Raw genomic sequence first — 23185 nt, 5'->3', positions numbered from 1 at the left:
ATTTTGTGGAAATAATCCTAGTATGTATTTCAATTCAGAATTTGATTTGAAAATATACATAACTAAAGATGTTATTCCTTCATAACTTTTCTAGAAAGAACCTTTGAGCTTGATTTGCAACTGCATTTGAATACAAATTCATTCCAGACTTGCAGCAGAGAAATAATTTTCCCCTGAAAATTATTCCTTTCTATCTGGCTGATTTTAGCTGGTTCTTTAAGCTGAAAATGTTTTTTGATAAAGTAGGGAAATTTCTGCCATTTCACTGCTTGGTCCAGAAATAACACAATTAATGTATGCTACAAAACTCAGGAGGATGCATCTCTTAGTGATGAAAACTTTTCTCATACTCTGTTTTTTATTTCTTACCTCTTTTGCTTTTTAGAATTGGCATGGAAAGTAACATACTGCGCTTTCTTGCAAAACTCATCACAGATAGTCCTATTGACAAGGATAGGAAATTAATAATTTCCTACTTCCTGAGTGATGACACCATTTCAGTTTTTGAACATGTACAACGAAACTCAGGTGAGATGTACTAATGTCTTGCAATCACTCCCAAGTTGCCATGCTCATTTCATAAGCACTTACAATAAACATTGTGCCAGACAGCACTAACAGAAGCAGGGATGTGGATACAACACATCTAACAATGTTGTAATGATTAGATTCTTTTGACCACTGTTTTCTGTTGTAGGCTGCCTCCAACTGAGGATATGAAAGGTTTTGTGATTTTCAAGCATGTTTTTATTTCCTTGGAGTGTCTTATGCATGGATGGAAGTACATAGCACTGGGAGGGATGTCAGAAAGTCATTCTGTCACTCAGACAGATTAGGAAGCCTTGGCTAAACATGACCCTGTTGGAGACATTAGGGTATTTCTGTTGAAGCCCACAAAACATCTGCAGGAGCAGTGTCAGAGCAGTTAACATCCAGAAGTACTCTGGCACCTCTCAACGTGCAGTTGAAGGACTGACTCTTAAAAGCTGCTGTCAGCCTCTGATAAAACTACAGAGAGAAAAAGAAATCAGGAAATCACATTCTCTCAAAGATAAGGAAAAGTGAGTAATAGAAGGTTTCCTTAGTTACCATATTAAGCTCTTGTGGAACTTTATGGCTAGCTCTTTTTATACTGCCAAAGTTGCCTTGTATCAGCTTCTTGGCACAGAGCACCTTAGTATGTTATTTGAGGTACACCCTGCAGTGTGACCAGCTCACTGTGCTCAGAACTTGCCTATTTGGTACTCCCAGCTCACTGTTTAGAGGAAAGACTAGGGAGGACTGTTCCCTTCCCTTTGCTTCAGGCTTTGCTGCTAGCAGGTGACTTTGTAGGGTCCAGTTATTCAGCTTAAGGACTAAGTATTCTTGACACCCTACGCTTAAGCCTTTACTGAAAACGATTTCTGAAGTTAATCTTTCTCAGACCTGTGATGCACATCACATCCATATAAAATGAAGGTGTGGTGAATATCTAGACACTTCTGTATTCCTGGGGAACTTTTTCTGTGCCAGTGGTGCTGCTAAGTCCTTTTGGCTACCCCCTGCACATGAGTACGTTTTTGGGAAGGCCTGAGCCTTTTCAGTGCAAAGAACTTCTAATGGCATCTTTGTTTGTATCCAACTATATTAAGAATTCATAAATAGGAACCTCACCCCCAACTAGGATACAAGCAATTCTCTGAGATACGTTTTGAAAACGTGTAAGAGTACATGCTTAGGCTTCAATGAGCATTCCCAGTAAGCCCTGCTCTCCACTGGAACATCAAGATTTAGCATTGTTTATGGCAGCAGTGTCCTGTCATTGTTATTTCACTAGTTTCCTGCCATCCAGTGGCCTGTAACTTATGAAATTTTTATTACAGCTAAATACACATACATTTTTATATATATGTATATATGGTTTTGTTATGTAATGCTGCTGTGAGCCTCAAAAGCAGCTCAGTTCTCCACTCAGGAATGAAATTTTTGATTGGCATTTTCTATATCCAGAGACATGAAGGTCTAAAGGTATAGCTGCACTGTTAAATTATATCATATATATATATATATATATATATATATATATAATCATATGTATTGCCCATTCGGTCACTCCTGGTCACACCTTTGCATCACTGCAACTAGACAAGGCTCCAGAGAGCCTGGAACCCCTCCTGGAGGATGCTTAACTCCAGAAAACTCTCCTGCAAGGCAGTGAGGACAAGACTGCACCAGGTTTGGCTTGCTGCACCCTTATCAGTTATTTAACACTGTCCAAGGAGGTTTTGCACACTCAAAAATTCAGGTCCTTCTGCCACACCCAAGGGCTGCAATACATATCCTGAGTTTCTTTGTTCCCACCTTCCTTCTTTCTTCCCCCTTTCTCTTCTTTCTCTTCTCTCTCTCTCCCCCTCATTTTAGTCATGTTTGAAGAAAAAGTGAATGGGTTTCTTTCAGGTTAAGCATGAGAAGGTTTTGCAGAGTTCAGATAAAAGCAGCAAAGAAAAAGGACCAAAACATGCAAAATGGAAGTGAAGAACATTTTTATGTGAGAAAGAAAAATATTGAAGTGGATGGGGTGGGGGAAGAGTAAGCTTGAGCACGTCTTAGAGAAGGGATGTGTTAAAACAGTAAATAACTCCCAAAATAACCATCCCTTTTGTGCTCAGGTTCAAAGGGCTATTTTTTGCCTTTTTATTTGCATGAGTTGATGCAAATTGACAAGTGAAAATGTTTCAAATCTCCCTTACTTTTGTCAGTCCAACATTCTGAAGGTTGTAGTGAGGTACTTCACACTGTTAATAACACTGGGAAACTGCATTTAAAATATACAGGCCTGGACATCTTGAAACACTTTTTGAGAAAGGGGTCAAAGCATGAGAACTTTGGCTCCCCATGCAGAAGAGCACAACCACTTTTTTACTCGGTGTAAGAGCAAGCCAACAGCTGTACAAACACCTGCAAAGTCTGATCTGATCTTAATGGAAGAGGGTCTTTGGTTGTGGTGTTTATTTTGTGCTTTGAGCCTGGCTTTTGTAGATTTCCATCAAAATTTCTCATCAGATTTCAGTTTAAAATCACTAACCCAATGAGATATTTTTGGTTGTTTTTCTTTATACCACTTGAAATGAACTAACCCGTAACATTTAAAAAACAATTACGGAACAGAGATATTACAGTGAGTTTCCAATCTAAGTGCACAATTGCAGGGAAATAGAGACAAAAATGAAATTCCAATGTTACAGAGACCAGTTCTATTTAACTATTACAAAGAGTTGCCAGGATTATATAACCCAAATTTTCATATTTATTTTAATAGCTAGGGGAAAAGGAATGTGTTAAGACTCGAGTTACATTAGTGGTTTGAAATGTTTTTTGAGTCAAGCTAGATCTGACCACTACCATAGTGTATTTTTTGTCTTTTGCTTTTATAGTGCTAATAAAGCAATTAAGACAAACCTGCTCCAAAATCTGGTTTCATAAGTAGTTTGGGTTTCACATTCATTTCTAATTTTGACTATAAAAGGCATTTTATTGCATTGTTCATCAGCCTTTCATTGAACTTACATCACTATCTAATATGTAAGACGTCATTAAACATTACTAAAGTATGCTTTTGGCTTTTGGCTTGAAAGCTCAAATATAAACAGGAAACAAATCCCAGGCACTCCAAAGTTGTGGTAGGACACATATCCTGGTGAAACTAAACATGTGACAGAACGTTTTCTAGAAAGCTTGGTACACACAATGCAATCTTGTAGTGCATGAGAGCATATTACCGGTAAGCAAAATGTTCCTTTTAGTATCTTATATACCCTTGAGTACCACATGCAGTTTCCGGTGTCATGAATAAAATCATTATAATATGAAAAGAAATAATGTAACATGCCCAACTCACAAGGGAAATAACAGATCACAATTAAATTGCATGGGCAGAACACTTTGAGGAAGATAGTGTTGTATCACTCCTATCACTATTTTACATTCAAAAGCCCTTAAAAACAAGCTAGAACTACCCTGCAGCAGAATTTGTGATCTTTGTAGGACTGTGTTGTCCTAATTTGTGAAATTTTCTCTTTCTTTAACAGTTCAAGGGTAATTGCCTGCATCTTACGTTTTGCTTCTTACATTTCTCAAGGGGCAGTCCCAAAGCTGGCAACAGGGTTATGGGAATGATTTGAATAGACACATTTTTGACCCATTTTAAGGAAAAGAAAAAAGGGAAAGGTGTTTGGTAGGCATTCAAGTGATACATGCCACAGAATATGCACAATATAACTGTTGCTGTGGACACTGACAGGGACAGTTCTTTTTGCACTGAGAGGGAGGGGGACAGTATATTATGAGACAAGAAACTCAAGGATGAAAATTAATATTTAAATACAAATAAACTGGTTTGGAGAGGTTTTTGCCTTTTCTTTTGGGTGTTTGGGGTTTTTCTTCCTTTTTCAAAGTAGAGCCACAATTAATCATTAAGAATTCTATTTCCATAGGGATACATGGTGGGAAGTTCTTGGAAAGAGGTCGCATTAAGAAGCCTGGGCAGGAGCTTTTTAAGAGTGAGCCATCTGAATACTTCAAGGCTCAGGATCTATTTGTTGGAGCCAGAGTTTGTTTCCATGGTCACAACTTTCTTTTGGTGGATGCCGATGAGTACACATTGAACTACATGGAGAAGCATGCAAATGAGGTGAAGCAGGCTCTTGTTATTTTCTATTATCTTTGAAGACTGTACCTTTTCTATATGTTTTTCAGAATTATTTATACCTACTTTCTTCATCCAAAACTCACAGTCCAGTGCTCTCTGATAGCAATGGATTTAGGAGATGATAGCTATGCAGTCTATGCAAGCTTGGCCACTCTTTACAGTCTTTTCCCCTTCTACTTTCTCAGCATCCACTTTTATTGTATGAGGGTTGTTAGAAGGTGTATTCCCTGCCTATTCCTTCTTGAGATTGTTTATAGACCTCTTGTTCCCAAATTGTTCTACCCTACAGCTACTCTCTGTTTCCACAGCTTTCTGTGGTAGCAAGTTGAAAAGTTCACTGCCTGCTATGTAAAAAATATATGATAGAAGAAGTGTCTTTTATCTGTTTTAAACCAACCTCTCACTAGTTTAAATGCCAATTCTAGTGTTCTGGGGTTTAGTGAAGTTCTCCATTCACCTTTTGCACCACTTTCATAATTTTGTAAATCTCAGACACTCTTCCCCCTCAGCCTTTTTAGTCTGTCCTTGCAAGGCAACTGTGAGATGTGGAGACTGGAACAGTGTACAGTACTTAAGATATGAGCGCATCTAAGTTTGAGTCTTACTGATTAGGCTATTTTATTCCCTGGATTGGATTTTTGGGTTCATGCATATTTATCTGCCAAAATGTTTCCATTGTAATCTTAGAAATTCATATCACAGTCAGAAATTTAAGCTTACAGTTTGTAACGAGTTTCACTCAATACACACCTTTTGACGTGGCCTTCAGAGGGGAAAGCAGCAATAAATACGCAGCTGGGGTGCATATGTTTCATAGCTCATGATGTGGCAGCAGCATGAATTTTGCCTTCATCAGACCTTCTCCAGAGCTGCCCTTTTGTTTAGGCTTGCTGAGAGCATGCCTAGGCAAAATATCCAGGAGGGTTTGTTAAGCTGTGTTACTCTGCCCATTCGTCCGGATCTTTTGTAGATCAGAAGGTCCATAGTGCAAGTTTTAATTGTTCAGTGTCTGCTGGCTCATTAAAATGAGTGAACCTGCAGGACTCCCAAGACATCAGTAGGCCTAGCATAATTTGAGGACTGCTGGTGCCATTTGGGAAAGGAGCTAAAAATGTTACTGTGGTCTCTAAAACTTTTTGATTGCTTGTCCAGCTGCTCCACACCACTGCCTTGCATGGCATTGCATGGCAGGGTTGTACCTGGAGTTTTGGCATAGGCAGTGATCATATTTTCTAAATCTAAGTATGTTACCTGCAACCAGTGATGTAATAATTAAACTTGGACCAAATTGTGCTGTTCTGGCAGTGTCATAGAGACTTTAAATCCCCATTTCTAGAGAAACTGGTTCCTAACAGATTTTCGTTCTGCTAATTCTAAGTATGTAAGACAGCATAGTCTAATATGAATGAGAATATCTGTTGGAACAGTTAATTGAAGACAATCGTGAAAACATCAGTTTTAACTTGGTGAAGTTTATTAATTGAGAATTAAGTGAGGTGCACCAACATAAAATGAAGAACAAGTTACTGGAACTCTACTTTAAATGTTTGTACTTCTTCTTTAGCAATACAATGTTTGAAGCAAAAGTGTATCTCCTTTTATGTAGATGGAATAGCTTCCTGAGAGTGCATGATCTAATTTTTTTTTGTATCGTTTTTTTATATTCTTGGCAGGAAGCAAATTTTTTTCAGTACCAAGTTCCGGCCAAACTTCACACGGTGCTTATTTATGCATTTGAAGTGAGGCGATGAAGAAACTGATAATTCTTAGCAGTTTCATAGTTCCTCTGCTTCTTGACAACTATTGTTGGTACATGCATAGTTGGTTGCATAATGGTTTTCTCTCTAATCTATGTCTTGCTCTTCTCTGTTAAGTTCTCTGTGGCTGATGTTGGTGTCATCCTCAAGAAGCTGAAAGTTATAACCAAACCTCATTCCTGGGAAATCAGACAGTTGTTTGCAGCCACTGACCCAGATCATAACAAGGTGATTGAGTATGATGCTTTCAGGTAAGACAGTGGATTTTGGTTTTTAGTATTTAATGAGGGCACATTCCCCCAAAATTTACAGAGCATGACTTTCTTGATGCTTTCTGCATCGGTGTTAGCTGACAAGTGGCGTACATTTGGATTGCATTTACTTGGAGATTGTGTGTGAAAAAGTCAATCAGAATCATAGAATCCATGTTCCAGAAAAAAGGAAAAATGTGGTAGTTTCAAGTAAGCTGAAAAGCACAACTCAAATCTTCCTACTTTTTATGGAGATAGCACAGGGTACTGTGAAGAAGTCAGCAGTAATATACACATTGAAAGGTAAAGAAAAGTCCATAGTCTTCAAGAAGTAATGTTTGGGTTACCTCTGGAAAATGTTATTTGGGATTTTAATTACTGATTCTGGTAATGATCCAGATATGGCAATGGGCAAATGTATAGATACATGAAAGAGGAAATCATGCTCAGATGCAGGCTGATTTCAGTTTATTCCACAGCCAGAATACTTGAGCATATGAACTGTGTTGGGTGCTGGTAAAGTTAATGATGTGGAATAGAGGAGGAAATTTTATTTAGAAGCAATTGTTTTTCACAGTGGTAATACATGATGTATTTAGGAACTGTCATAATGACTAAAGCATATAAGTAGGTGTGTATTGTGTGGAATGCCAGCCCGATAGGGATGTTAACCAAGGCAGAAATTGCTTCTGCAATATCTCAGAAGAGATATAGATCACCATAAGGTTCTTCCAGCAATTCAAAGTAGTGAGAAATTAAAACAAGCTGGTATTCAGAAATTAAAAATAAGTGATTAAAAGGTATGATTTAAACTAAGAGGCCACACTAATTGGCAGCTTTTGGTCAAATGTTTCAAGACTCAAATATTTTACTCGACAGAAGCAAGATTTTGAATTGTTAATTGCATTGGAAGGGGAAATGTCATTACTAGAGTAAGAAGGGGAGAAAATTAAAGTTAATGTGTATCTGGATATACTTTATAGCACTTGGAATAGGGTTTTAATTTATATGGACAATAACCATTTAAAATAAAATAATTACAGTTTTTATTTAAATTATGAAATAATCATCTGCAAAACTTCATCTTCTTACATGCACTAGGAGCAGGTCAAAGTTCCAGAATATTTGCATGACAAAATTAGTGGAGCACACTTTTAGGAGGGATGATTGTTCTTTCAAACAGCAGAGAAAGGTTTTAATTTTATCAAAAAGAGGCTCAGTTGAGTGTAAATTTAATCATAGTCATATTCTGTGCAGCTGTGAACAGCCCAGCTGTTTAATTTAGGGTAGTGCTGTTCTGTAGCTTGAAGTAGGTATGTCTAGTTATATGGTATTGAGGCACTTGGTTTCAGTAATAAAAATGCAGTAGCCCTCTTCATGAGCAAGAGAGGAAGCAGGGGAACCCTGTAAAAAGTGTTGTCAAACCCTCAATGCTCACCTGGGCCAGGCTGAACAGCTACTAATGGCCTACATCCCTCCTGTGGTGGGACCACAGGGGGTCTAACAGGAAGCATTCACATGGCCAGAGGAAGAATTTACCTCTTATGAACATTTAACTTTTGTGCTTTATAGTGAGAGTAGGTTTTGTTTCTGTTCATTTATATTATAATCAGTAATCTAAAGGCTCTCTTCTTTTTATTATCCATGTGTCTTATCAGAATGGAAGAAACATTTTTACTGGCAAAGATGACAGCACTTCTTTGCATCTCTGAAAAGTCAAATATATTTTTCTGTGAATAGAATGTATTTTTCTCTCAGTTTTGTATTTTCCTTTCAGTTTTGTATTTTCTTGTGTACATCAATGTTTATTTTTAATCTGTCATGGCATTTCATAATTATGACTAGCTATAAATGATTATTTTTAGTAAAGGCAATTATCTGTGTGACAGCTTCAACCAGCATGATAATCCTCTTATCTTAAATACAGCTAAAGCTTTACTATGATCTGGATTTGGCTGTTCAGATTTCTTGCTTTCTAAGTGAATTTATGAGCTGCATTTAAAAATACACCTATAAGTATGATGTAGTGAACAAAATTGTAATTATACAATTTAACTACTTTCAGAACCCAAATCTATGGCACATCATCCAGAAAATAAATGCATGGTGTGCACTGAAGCTATCCCCTAAGCTATCATTAAAACTATTGAAAGCTTTGTTAAAAAAAGAAGAGAGAAAGAACTAAAGCGTAGATGCCTGTGCATCCCATGGTCCTATCCAAGCTTCTTTGTCTCATTAAGTTACTGGCAAGACTGTTTGCTGTTAGAGACAAAAGAGCCATGTGGGTTTAACAAAGATGCCTATCTTCAATTCAGCTTTGGACACAGCTCTATTAAGCATTTAATGGTTATATTTTCTTTCTCTACCAAATTCAGATTGCAATCTGTTTTATTCTTCTAGAACAACAAGAAAAGTAAAACAAAAGCTGTGGGAACAATTGCTGCAATTTGTTTCTTTTTGTCAGGAAGAGTTTAGATGTAATTCCATTTGTGAATCTTGGGTCTCACTCAGTAGTCCCTAGCAATCACAAAAATAGTGCTTAATTTCCCAAATAAGACAGTAATTTTATCTAAGAGTTTTAGTGACTTGATTGTTAACTGACTTGAGAAAATAAAAGACCTTTAAAATCCTGACACTAGAAGAATCTAGTGGAAATATTCAGATGGATGGTGTTCATGCTTTCAGTTTTGCCAGCCCAAGCATTTAGAGTGCCAGGCTAATCTGGCAGTATTGTCCTCTTCTTTGTGTTTGCAGTACTATTACTCCAGGCTCTAGTTTTGACTGGATCTCTGAATGCTGCTACAATATAAGTCATAATATTCAGTAAGTTACTGAGGTTGGTCATTAAGTCTGCATAATCTCAAGGTTTGCTACTGTCGACAACCTGTTTTTTCCTTATATTTATCTCCTGCCACTGTACATAAAGGATGTTTTTGATCTACTTAATAAAAACAAAACAGTAGCTCAAAGTAGACACTATACTGTGTTTAGCATCCTTTTTTGAATAGCTGTGTGTGTACAATTGTATTTTGCAAAGAGACATCTTCTCAGAACAGGACTGCACATGCCTCTGAGACGAAGCAAGTGAAAAATTGTGTTTATTGTTAGAATTTTGTTAATTCACTATCCTCTTGCATAAATGTGATGCCAAAATATCTCTGCTGATATTCCATGCCAGTATGGTATCTCTGGAAAAAGGCTTCAGTCATGATTATTTTGTAATTTTGTATGTTTAGCCAACTACTGAGGAAATGTGGACATCCTGCAAAGTTTAAGAGTTCAGGTAATTTCCATTATGGAAGAGATCTGAAATTCAAATTTAAGTAGATGCATTCTTTAAAGGTCTGAATACAGCATTATATAATGAGTGCACTTTTTTTCCTCTCATAAAACTGAGTGATTATTAACTGTTTTTAACTCCTATACTGAAATGTAATGTAGGCTGTTGTTTTTATGAACAGAAATTTGATAGTCAGTATCACTGGTGAAGCATTTTCAGACCATGAAATGATGACTCTTGGGCGTTATTACGGTGTGAAAGATGAACGTGAAATAGACCTCCACTACCTCCTTGCAGTGGCTCAAGAACAACTAAAGAAAAATAGGTTTGAGAATTTTGAACAACTGACTGCAGTGCTTCAATACAATGACCGTGAAAAGTAAGATTCTTCTATTTATCCTAAGCTGTTATTTGGAAATCTCTGCTTGTAGACCTACTTTTCTGGTTGTTGCTGAGCAAATTATATATTGCAGCCAAAGAATATTATTTGTTAAGCCTCTCTCATCATTTGAGAGTTGAAAGAAAAGGATAGCCTTTTTATCTCTTTTTCATTTTGCTGCTGGACTTTTTATTATAGATTCTGTCCTGAGCATTCTGTGACATAATGAGATGCCCATTCACAGGCAAAACACAGTGTTCTAAAACAAAGAGGAAAAATAGTGATTTAATGGAAAAAAAGATGTATTTGTAGCTGAATCTTTGTATGACTCATTTGCCCTTTTTGTACCCTGGTAGCGTAGATAAAGAATCACAGAGAATCACTAAGGACATCAGCATGGGAGAGACAGGCCATCATGTTCAATTCAAGCTTCTCGGCTTTATAATAGCTAAATTTCATAAAACTTTGTTTTCTTTACCTCTAGCCTGATACTCTTTACATGTTTTCCTATTTACAGCAACATTCATTTGAAATCAATCTGGAAAATACCTTATATACACTTCTGCCCTTCTCTTTCTTTTGAGTAGATGTGGAGTGCTGCCCCGTGAGGTGTGCAGGACTATTTGCAAGTCGTTTAAGTTGCCACTGGCTGATGATGATCTGCAAGCTTTATTGACCATGTAAGTTAAAAGCAGGTAGTATGACCTCTATGCAGGGGTGCAAATCAATGCTAAATATCTGCTGGAGACATAGGTCTTAAGAATTTATCATTTATGTAATGTTAATCTTTTCATGATGCTGATTTTTTGTCCCTATTCAAATGTGGACTTATAGAATATTTATAATCGTCTGAGGTGCAACTTCTCTTTATCTGACATGGTAGATTATCTGGATTTTGTCAGAATTCTATGGAATTTGTCTTATGGGAAACAGCTACTGATACTTTCCCTTATCAATGAAATTTACTTTTCTTGCATTAGTTGTTCCTGTGTATATGTAAGGTAAAACCAATAGTCTTATGGAAGCACATTATACGAGTTTTAACAAACGTACTGAGATGAATACAGTGAAATGATCTTGAATCAAGTAGACAGCATCAGTAGCAAATAAAAGTGGTTTGCTACTCCTACTAATCTCACCTGAAATATATATTACTGTAATTTTTAAAAAGGGAAAGGAGCATTGGCATGGTTTTGGTATTTTTCCATAGCACATTTAATTGTTTCAAAGCAAATTGCTTGGCTAGCTGTATTAATGGGAATAGGACTGGAAAGGTCTAGTATTCAGTGCACTTGTTTTAAAGGCTGGAGTTGAGAGTAACCTGTGCTGTTTTGAACACTTGTTCAAATGTTGTGTAATGTTGAGTTTGGTTGTCATGGCCAGATTTTCTGGTAACAGGTTTAAATGCATGCTCATTGGTCTCTTCTTTCCCTGTGGGAAATGCTTAAATTTAAATGCTTGATTTCAGGAGGAATTGCAAACTAAGCATCAAATAATGAAATTACTCAGGTTTAAATGTGGAATCTGTTTTAATAAAGCATCTTTGTACTGCAAGCAAGACTTCCTACTTAAATCAGTATCAACAAGACTGCATTAAGAAGCCTAAGGGGCTATTTTTCAAAAAGGCCCTATTTTCAGGCCAAAAGCTTTCAGAAGAGTTCCCTGCAGTAGCCAGATAGACACCTTTGGCAATTTGTTTGCTGTTCAACACTGACAGTTAGGTAACAAGCATTAGTCATCAGAAGTATATCTGAATTTTAGCATTAATCTAAACCTCATTTTTCAGAACTCCCACTAAGCTGCCCAACACAAAAATTGTTGGAGGACAACTGACATCCTGTACTACACAAGGGCTTCTCATAGTTTCCATTTCATTAAGGCTGAAATTGAATAGATTCACAGAGAAGGGACTGGAGGCTTTCATTTATGTACTAATGCAGTACTGATGAAAAACAGACAAGCCTTGACACATCATAGGCTCCAGAGATGTGTTTATTGTTTGTGAATTTGTACCAGAAAAAGCTTTTGTGAGATGAACCTCTTCTCTTCTGAAGAGTGTCAGTGTAGGCAGTTAACAAGAAAAAGCCCAGTACACTTTAATAAAAATCAGAGATAAGCTTGGAAGACAAGGAGGAGACTAAGCCTGGATTTCACTCAGCTTTAGCCAGGTACCCATGACAGCTGAATTAGGGTTCAGCTGTTGTAGGTTCTTTTTCTAGGTGATGGAGGAGGAGACAGTTATCACCTCAACCTGTATAAGAGCTGGATTTCTAAATTACCACCCTTTTTCCTTTGTGTCTAAAGGGGCTGTGGCAAGCTTGTATTGTAGATTTCTGTATCAGAAAGGTAAATGGTGTGAAGCTGACCTCAGAAATCAATGTGAGAAGTACTTCATGTAGTAGAGTGCTATGTGCAATGCCAGTTCTAAGTTAGAGTATCAGCTACTTTGAAAGATGACATTTTATGTGGTGAGTCACTGTGCTGCAGGTAAGAAGGAAGAGTGTCACAGTCTTAATAATGTGTGCAGTTGGCACTGCTTGGTAAGTTTATTGTTTCATGAGGTTGCAGTTAGGGAAATATTTTTTTGGAGTCTATTAAATAGGAATTAATTTCCAAGTAATCTATAAATTGAAGAGTAGAGTTATCTGCATGAGATTTAGACTTTTTCTTTCCTCTTGCTTCTTGTAGTTTTCTTGAAGATAAAAGAATCATAAACAGGCAGGTTTATTGTTAATGTTATTGTTAATTGCATACTCCTGGGAGTATATGATTCAGTGTGGGCAGTTTGTCAGCAATATTCTTTCTCTGGGTAGGTTTTTTTTTCTTTTGATGAGGAAGCATGTAATTTTGTGTCCATTGAAGTGGTGGTGGTAGTCCTACTGTGCGTATCTGTATTTATGAAGGAAGAAATTAGTACAATAAAAGTTGTTGGATTGATTCCCACAAAATCAGTATATATAGCTAATGCACTAGCTGGACCCTATTCAGCTTTAAAATGATGCTAGACAATGTGATCAGATAATAGTTGAAGACTGAAACTGTGTTTATGCAGCTTTGCTATCTGAGATTAGGTGGCAAAGACTTTCTGTAGGACTTAATGGTTCCATTTTGAAAGGTAATACTCTTACAGAATGTATTATTTACATTTGTAAATTATACTGCAGTGATCTGTCACTTATTAAAAGCATGGGATGGGACTAGAAATTACTGTCTAATTTTGTGGTCACCCCCAGATGACCCAAACCTTCGTTTACTGTACCCAAAGACCATTCAGTTTGCAGAGAGTAGAGAGAATTAGCACAAATACTGAGGTTTCATAAGACCCCTTCATATTGTTTGTTGAGAGTAAATTTATATTTTTAATTGTGGGATGGTGAAATAGTAGGATATAGGTACCCAACAGTATGTCCATTTTTCCAATTTCCCTGAACTGGCTTGTTAAAAAGTACCTCCTTTCTCCATAAGCATTTTCTCACTTGGATTTTTAATCCCTGGGAAATACAGACTTTTATTCAGAATGTATTAAGCTATGCAGATGGTAGCAATTGTTTCTGCTAGAAAACTACTGTAGTAATTATAAGCATTTCTTAAAATTAATGTAGGCATAATGAACAATTGCAGTTTAATAAATAAATATTGCTAAAGTGTTTAAGTAATGAATTTAGTTTTGATTTGTTTTTTTTTTTTTTCTCCTGTTATTTTTATTTACTGCAATGATAAATGTATGCTAATGAGGACTTAAAGAGATCCAGCCCTTCCCCAGAGGTACAGCTGGCAGATAATGAAAAATGGAGAGAAGAAAGAATAGATGACAAGTTTACAAGTATTACACATTGATTGTTCTGCGTTAGTTTTGTTAAGTGTATGTCTCTATTTTAAAAAGTATGCCTTTTAATTTCTGTTAAAAGCGGCTGTGTAGTTCTTCACCTCTCCACAGTACCCAGGTGAGACTGTTGGATTCTGGAGGGGGGCTTGTTGTTTTGAAAAAGTGTATTCATAGTGTCTCAGATAGCAGTGCCTGATAATAATAAGCCTCCTACATGGTCATTCCAGCTCTCAAGTCACTAATAGGCCAGGCCAAGCCGCTCCTGCCTGCTCAGCTTTTCCCTGGTTTGTGACTGGGTCATAATTTTTTACCTAGTTGCCTACCTGTAATAATATTCTTTTAGGGCTGACCTGTTTCTTTCAGGAAGCAAACCCTGTTTTCCTGCAATAGCAAGGGTCCTTTTAGCAGGAGCAAGATCAGAAATGGTCACAGAATCTTCCTCCTGCACTCTGTCTTCTGCTCATTACCTTTGATGTCTGAGACTCCCTGTGCCATTTGTGGTGAAAAGACTCTGCGGCATTATTATTTGTATCTCTATAAGGAAATTATTTCTGTTATTCAGTATGCTGAGGAACTTACAGTTCAATCTGTGGTTGTTCAAGACATGAATAAATATATACACAAGATGGTAGCCATTACTTAATTCATACTGATCAGCCACATAGACTTGTCTATGCTTGCTGGTTTAAATCTTTTCATATGAGTAGTTTATGACAGCTTAGGTGTATACCTATGTTACACAAAGACTATCAAAAATGTTGAAGAATCCCAATGTTTTTTCTAAGGTTAAAGCAGCATGATGCTTCTTCTCTATTACTATTGGACTAACTTCTTAATATATGTTATTCAAAACCAAGGAATTAGGAAAAACTGCATGTATATTAATTTTTCACATAAATGCTTGGGCTACAGATTTTTAATGGGAAAGAAAAAAAATTTGTAATTAACCTTTACTCACCAAAGCATGCTCAGGAATGGTCATAATGAAATTTAACCAGATTTTTCACATATCTGGAATATTTAATTATGGATATATTTTTAGAAGAGGAAATGTACAATTATTTTTGTAATGTCAAAGGAAAAAAACAAACCTCTGCAAACTATGATAGGGATGGGGGAGTAATTTCATAGCCTAACATCACATTTATTGGTGAAGTCACAGGGCAAAACTGAAAAGAAGCATGGTTTCAGGAGATCTTTGTTGCATCCTCTTGATAAGACAAATATTATTTCCTTTCCTGAAAAGCACTGTCAGTTTCAGTTGTATTTACTCCAGCCATCATAATGTATGATATCTTTGTCCTAATAATGCACAAATTGATAGCGTCCCCTCAGTCCATCTGGATTCTCTGCCAAATTGCAGGTGTGTGCTTTTAATAGATTGATATAGTAAGTCATAGCAGGAAAGAGATCTAAAGAGTAGAAATTTTTTTTTTCTTTCTTTATGGATAATTCTAGAGTAATGTTTTAAGCTGGTTTCTGTAGCTATTTAAATATGGGATTTAGGAACCCCATTTCCTCTGCCCATGTTAAAATCTTTGATTATAGTTAACTTCTTGCCCATGTTGTCATCTCAGTTTGATGGTGCTGTCACATCAAAGGACTTCTCCTTGTTAATGTTTGTCAAAAGCAGAAGCAATGCTTTCCTTGACTTCATTGCCTTAACATAAGTTTAAGTAGTTACATGCCTTCACTTGTTCTTTATTTAAAAATCCTTCCTATGCATCTCTGCATCTTGGCAGTAGACTTAATCTTCATCACAAAGAGGAAAAGACTTAATCACAAAGAGGAAAATATAAATACATATTATGGCAAAAGAAAATTAATTGTCATCATAGCTCTGAAATTCAGAATATTTTTTCCACGAGGTATAAGCTGTTCCTAATGCAAAACTGCTTTCTTTTCCCAATTGCCACTTGCAGTAAACCTGAAACAAACAAGAACTTCCTAGAAGTGGGAATGATAATTTTCTTGTATATTGAATATATTCCCCAAAAGTAAGGCTTTATGAAAATGTTAACTTGCACATGAGCTATTGTAAAGAAGCAAGCTATTAAAGGAGGGTTTCTCATGGCAATGTTTAAGGCTCCTTTTAAACACTAATAACAGTAGCATTCTTTTCTGACTTTTCTTTCATCTTCAGCATAACTCACTGTACTTAACATTCCAGTTTATCACTAGCATCTCTGTTTATGGGTCTCAGTGTATTTTATTATTATCTATCCTGCTGACTATTAAATGAATGGTGGGGGGTGGGGGAGGAGAAGGAGAGGATGAGCTGCAGTTTATTGCAGTTTATTTTTGTCACTGGATTTATTTATCCTCTTCTCTGTTATTGTTTTCCAAGTTTGTGTTGTAAATTGTCTCTTGAAGTACCTTCATGCTTAATTTTTACCAGAACCCTCTGCAGTGATTGAAGGGTTTTGAGGCCTATGCTTTGTGTAGTGCTATTTCTCTAAGAACGAGATAGAATGATTTTCTAAAAGACTTGTTTCCTGATGATGATCTTGCTCCTTGTCTTGCCAGATTACAGGGCAGAATTGTTTAACCTGGTGTTTCCTGCTAAAAAACAGGTATTGAGTCTTGCTAGTTGTATGTCTCTCCATGGAACCCAATGAGGCACAGACATTTCCAGGCTTTGCTTATATGCTTAAACCAGGTCCCTTTTATCTATTAGTGTTGGTTGAGACAGATGTCATTCAGATGTTATTTACGGAACCTGCTAGTACAGTGTTTGTAGCAGAGCAGTTAAGCTGTTCATTTCAAGAACGATTTGCATGGTAGCTTTAGCTTGTGGATATCTTTCAAGTATTTGACTAATGCCATGGATATAACAGTGGTTCCCAAGGGCTTTAATCACCAGAGTGCTTTGCTGAACTGGGGACTTTTCTTCTGAAGCTGTTTCAATGGCAGAATGGCAGATGTATGATCAATGGCAGAAGTATGACGTGGCTTACAGATCTGCTCTCATGGGATTTATTAGTGCAGGGTAGTGATTTTAGAAACTCAAGGGAGGGAGATACTATGTTCCACATGTACCTGTAGACCTCAACTGGCAGGATATGTATCTTCATGCATTTAGAGGACCTTCATACCTAACACAAATATAAATTTGTTCCATCGACATAAAGAACAATGCCATAAACCAACTACTGAATGACAAGGTTTGTGATTTTTAAATCTGGCTGTTATTTGATAGGATAGAGAGCTGTGTTTGTCGATTGTAAATTAATCCCAAGGCGTGTGCAAACAGCATTTTTGAAGGACTGCTTATTTTCAGGAAATGACTGTAGAAGCCGTATAAAGTAAGTCAGTTGTTTTATAGCACAGCACTCTCATGTTATTGCACTTGTTTCTTTTCTACGCAATGGAATCATACACTGACTGTCCCACTTCTATGTTCCTCACCAATTGTGAGATCCCTTTGTTTGAAAAGTTTGCAAAACGCTTCAAAAATAAAATGAAATTAGTTGAAATATAATAAGCCATAAAGAAGTTGAATTCTACTATGAGAGACAATAATGAGGTGTAAAATAAGAAATAGAATGCATGTTATAGAAGTCCTGACAGTTTGTGTCTTTCTGTACTCCAGCCAGATTTTGGTAATAAAGAAGTAAAAAACCATTATCCAAAAGGTAATGTATTAGTATGCTGTAGGTAGTAACATGATACAACTTTGTTAAAAAATTTCCTTTAACCTTGAGTTTATGTATATTCTGCTTAGGTCTGAAGATGACGATAAGCAAGTGGAATATAAAAAGTTTGTGGATGGGCTGAACTGGAGAGAGAATCCAATTCCTGTTTTCCAGACAATAAAGGTACATTTTTATCTCTCAAGGTAAAGCCAGTGTATCTCAGCAAGAGAACAGTACAGTACATTGATATAATTTGCCAACTTTAACATGAGTGCTTTATCCAGTGTAGACCACAACAGTTTTCATATTTGCGTGTTTGTGCCTTTTTTCTTTAAGTAATTATTTTTTTTCCAGGAGGTTTAGAATGAAGCAGAGAAGTCAAACAGGGATAAGGAACCCTGTAACACCCCTGTGCTTAATACGTGTCACATCTCTGTGACATTTTTCTACAAGAAAAAAAAGAAAAAAAAAACAAAAAGAAGGGGAAACAGGTGTATTTATCCATGAACAATTGGCGTGAATACTGCTTCACCCACAAATGGCATCGTCATATGTCAAATGATCTGTTTGCTTGCTGAGATAGGAAATAATTTAAACTCTGCTGACATGGCTGAAAATAGCTATGTATTTTTTATAACTCCATAGAAACTTGTGCACAAGGCACCACATCACCGGTAGGTGTGCAGCAAGAGCAGTACTGATGGATCAACTTTGTACATCTCCATCAGCCTGCTACTTAGGGTAAATAAAAATGTGGTATCAACAAATATGAATCTGATCTTGCCATCTTGTTCTGAATGGAACATTTAAAAATAAACGGTGCATAAGGCAATTATGCTGATTTTTAAAGACTTTGTGGTGGATAAATCCAAAACCCTTCTGCCAAGACATAGTTTCGCTTTTCTGGCCTAGGCAATGTGTTGCTATGCTTGTACAGAATGCGTTTGATTGTATTCAGACCATTTAGAAACATAGCATTCCTTTAAATTCAAGTTCATCAGTGACATAGTTTAAAACAATATTCCTCAAGTACTGTGCTATTAACCTGACTCCTCTCTTACTTGGCTTAGCAGCTCTTTCTTCTGTAGCATCTCAAACCGACAATGTCTAATGAACTGCTGGTTTGCTCTGCATTTCATCATGGTTTATTTTTCACTTTGTCATTGAGAAGAATTTTTCCATCTCATACAGATAAAATCAAAGCTCTTCCACATGTTTTATACAGCAGTCCTGTGGTTCAAAGTGTGTACTATGTTTTGTTCAGTGAGTATTCTTCGGTTTTACAGAAGAATTCTGTGCTTAAGTTATAACTCAGTGTTTAAGCAGTGACTGCTTTCAGGAGACTGTGTTAGGATAAGAGGCCTCTTGAGCCTCAGTATCACAGAAACAGAAAGAAGGTCAGAACCTGTGCCCAGAGGTTTTTTGCCTTGAAGATGGCGCTAAGCTCTACACCAAAAAGCTGTTGAACATGTTTGACTTGCTTTTTTTCCTCTCATATGATAGCTTATCTAGCCATTGAGCATGACCCGATTTCTGGCAAGTGAGGGAAAGAGACAGCTCCTGCAGGTTGAAGGTGAGGTACAGGTGGTGGTAGAACCAAGAGGCAGCTTTCATGTAGCGAAGATGTGGAGGAGAAGGTTCTTGTGAAACAAGCAGGAGGTTGAAGTGGACATTTGTGGTGAAACACATGTCCTGATCAGCATAAGAGATTAGGTTTTGTTTTGGTGTGAAGACGACATTATCTTTGCTTGGAGGACAGCCAGTGGATGAGCTGATGTCTAAGAGCCCCTGTTGAGAACGGTACATGGAGATATGGGAGGAAGATTGCAGCTGAAATAAAAAAGAGAGAAAGAGCATCCATAGAAATTATCACCAGTCATCATCATGCTGGGATAATCAGTTCCTCATCAACTCCAAAGCCTTGCTGTAACTGTCACACTGACATAAAGCACTGTTTTTAATTAACAGTGTCCAAATTGGTGCCAGCATAGTTTACTGAGTTTTATTGGCTTTATTATTTTGTTAGCTGCAATACCTCTTCTGTCTTTGGTACAGTTCAAGACTATTATAATGAAGAGATAATAGGAAATAGAAAAATCAGAGAAAGGGAGGGATTTAGATCTTGTTTAACTTTAGAAACCAATTGTCATTCTGTTCATGACTTACCATGAATTAACAGCAATGTTTGGGGCTGCAGTGGCTGTATTTGACAGATAGATTTCAACAACAGATTTTTGCTTATTCAGCAGACTTTCTTCTTCTTTATCTCTTTGTTTTGTATGATTTTTGGTGTTGAGACATAGATGACTTCCAATACTTTGAAGTATAAATGCCTCAGTGAAGAAAATACAGTATTATTTAATTTAAAAATACCTGCAGAAGGGCTAATAAGAGAAAATATTTTTAGTACAATGCTCTGCAAGATTGATAAAAATGTGCACGTAGTAATCTTTTAAGAGGATGTGTTAAATAAAGATCCACTTTTTCAAAGATTTATTATGAGGAAATGAAGCAGCTCATTCAATCTTATCTTGATCAGCTTTTAATTATTCTTGTTTTCAACATTATATTCTAAGTTACTGTCTGGGTTACTAATTTCAGAATGAAGATGACTGGACCAGACAACCACCAATCTTTCGTGTGAAAGAGATCAAGTACTTGCCTCTTCTGGATGATCTGTTTGGCAAGGAAGAATAATCTGATCTGTGCAAGGCAGTGGTTTTGAATTAACGTTTCAGCTCCAAAACTTGGACAGATACTGAAAAGACCCATATATAGGTTTTATTGCATTTAATTTCTTATTGCAACATAGATGTATACTTTATGTGGCTTTGTAACTCCTTCTTAATCAACAGTACTCTTTCATACTTATGCAGGCATAATTAAAACTGTGTCCTCTCATTTTTGTGCTTGGTTTTATGGAGAATTTACAAGTATTGAGAAATATTGAGAAAATCTGTCTGACCCTGCTTTGTTGTGCAAACAAAGGTTGTTGATGACCTCTTAAAACATTAGGTCAGAATGTAACTCCATTCAAATTTCCTCTTTTGCTCTATCTTTTGCCTGTTATATGTGTCTTTTTGCTGTATCTCTGTGGTGATGCTTAAGTAATGTTCATGTCAAAGATTGTTATTTTATGAAGGAAATACTAGCAAGGTTTTAGCACAGTATAAAGTTGCTCTGGTATCAGAGATAATTATAGCCTTCAAATGTAAAAGTCTGCGGGCATGGCACGGAAGCTATCAGTTCTTGCTTTTTGTTTTAAATGTGACTCAGATGAGTAGCCACCAAAGCTTACTTGGTGAGACATGTATGAAGAGATGGTCCTTTCATACAATTTTAGAGGGCAGCTTTCTTGAAGTAGCACTGTACTCGCCCTTTGAAAATTAGTTGATGTCTTTCTCTTTGCTGAAAATCGCAGTGACTAAATGGAGTCCCTCCTTAGCATTTTTTGTATCTTTTTGAGCTTATGGCAGCTCAAAGCCATAATGAGATCTGAATTTACTTCATGCTTTTGAGAGAGAAGTTTAAAAAATGGAATGGCTGAGGTGAAGGCGGGTAGCTGACTCATCCATGACTGTTCCACAGGGGAGCCAGTGGCTGGGAAACTTACACATCAGTAGAGTGAAAACCCTGCGCTTTCTGTAATCTGAAATTACAATTTGGGGAAGAAGTGCTTGATTTAAAAGGATGAGAATTCAACACATCTAAATCCCCAAACTGAAGGAAAGACAATAATTCGAACCATAACTTTATTCAGTAAATCTGTATCTTTCTGGAAATTTGAAGATCCCTTTTAGAATTATGATTCCATTTAGAAACTTGCTGCGCTTTTGCATGATAGTGTAAATGAAATTTTTAATAGTATGTCTTCTCTCTAGCCCTCCCAGCTCCTGAGAAGAAATTATTTTTCCTCTATATGGAAAGCTTTTGGCAACTTTTAACCTTTTTTGTTAGCAAAAATGGGACTTGAGGCAAGACATAATTGTGTGTTTCTGCTACTTAGGAAGTTGTTTGCAATAAAAGTAATGGTAACCCCTGTGAAAACTTGCTAAGATGCTCCAAGTTGTAGACAAGGCCATGTACTGCTTTTTGAACCGAAAGAGGAAACTGCTTTCCTACATGACAGGAAAAATATCTGACCACATTGCTAAGTGTCAGGAGCCCAAACAATAGTAATGATGTGCATTTGAAGACAGTTTAATGAAAGCTGAAAAACATGCCACCAAGACTGAACTTGACATCTTAAAAGAATGCAGTTGCCCTTGTAAATTTTTACCAGACTTCAGAAGGATATGTGTCAGTTGTGGAAATCTTGTACAGCTGAGGGTTTCCAAAGAAGATTGAACATTTAGAACTTCCCAAATAGCTTTTAGAGATGGGAAATTCACTTTAGGTGGTTTTCCTTTATGTGTGTAGGTCAAAGAGGAGCCTCTTTTCAGAAAAAAAAAAGAAAACAGTACAAGAAATATAATTTCATGTGTCATGTGGAACCCTCTGTTTAGGTCTGGTCAGTCATGATCTGGTCTGGTCTGGTATGGTTATGGTCCAGAGAAGCGATTGCAAACTGGAACCAGTGCAGAGAAGAGCTAGAAGGTTGACCGAGAGTGGAGATAAGAAAGGAGACTAAAGGAGCTTGTATTATTTAGTGAAATAAAATTAAGTCTTAATATGACTATTCTGTGTAAATACATTATGGTCAAGTGAGGAAAATAATTTCAGTTAAGAACATTGGTAGTCTGAGAACAAAGGGGTGTGATTTGCCATGAATAAATTTAAACTGGACAAAAAAAGGTGGTTTCTGACTTCTGAAGCCGCGAGGGTCCCAAACAGCCTTCCAAGACTAAGGTACTCATTTTTAAGGTTGAGATAGGTCATCTGGTGACATTAATTTATGGATTTTTATTAATACCCTTTTGAAGAATTATTCTCATTTCTCTTTCTCCTCTTTTCCCATGCATCTTGCATAACCCTGACAAGCACAAAAGGATCACCTAGGAGAAGGGCAGGCAGTGCCTGAAAAATATTTTCAGTGCTTGTCTCTGTGCATACAATGTGTCATATGCTGTGCTCTGATGTGTTACAAACACTTTTCACCAGGTTTTCGTTTTTACAAGCAGCAGTGCTTCCAGAAGAGAAGCCCTAGCCAATGAGCAGTCCAGAAATATTCTGTATAATGTGATTTACAGCATATGCTGCCCAGAATATTTCAACCTCTCCTCTAATCCTGCCACCAGCTTCTTCTCTCTTTTCACATTGCGGATGAGGGGTCTGAATGAAGACAATAGCACAAGATTATGTTTCAAGATGGCAGGAGGCCATAGCTTTAAAGCATGCATGGTATAAAGGGAAAGACAGCCCTCCCAGTTG

The 23185-nt window shown here is 36.9% G+C and overlaps 1 protein-coding gene across 2 annotated transcripts in view; it reads left to right on the top strand.

The window, feature by feature from the left end:
• The window catches only part of EFHC2 (EF-hand domain containing 2), a 57851-nt gene extending 37135 nt beyond the window's left edge, over window positions 1–20716 (top strand). For both annotated transcript variants that reach the window (XM_061453429.1, XM_061453430.1), the window contains exons 9-15: window positions 386–528; window positions 4473–4669; window positions 6562–6695; window positions 10157–10354; window positions 10942–11034; window positions 17905–17998; window positions 20417–20716. In XM_061453429.1, the coding sequence (XP_061309413.1) occupies window positions 386–528; window positions 4473–4669; window positions 6562–6695; window positions 10157–10354; window positions 10942–11034; window positions 17905–17998; window positions 20417–20512 (955 nt within the window). In that variant the 3' untranslated portion in view covers window positions 20513–20716. The remainder of the gene's footprint in view (window positions 1–385; window positions 529–4472; window positions 4670–6561; window positions 6696–10156; window positions 10355–10941; window positions 11035–17904; window positions 17999–20416) is intronic.
• Window positions 20717–23185: the final 2469 nt, after the last annotated feature.

The sequence above is a fragment of the Pezoporus flaviventris genome, unplaced genomic scaffold, assembly GCF_033815535.1.
Source record: "Pezoporus flaviventris isolate CSIRO_AGI_PZ_B2104156 unplaced genomic scaffold, CSIRO_AGI_Pfla_v1 ptg000015l, whole genome shotgun sequence".
Lineage (NCBI taxonomy): Eukaryota > Metazoa > Chordata > Aves > Psittaciformes > Psittacidae > Pezoporus > Pezoporus flaviventris.
This window is presented reverse-complemented; position numbering and strand designations above follow the sequence as displayed.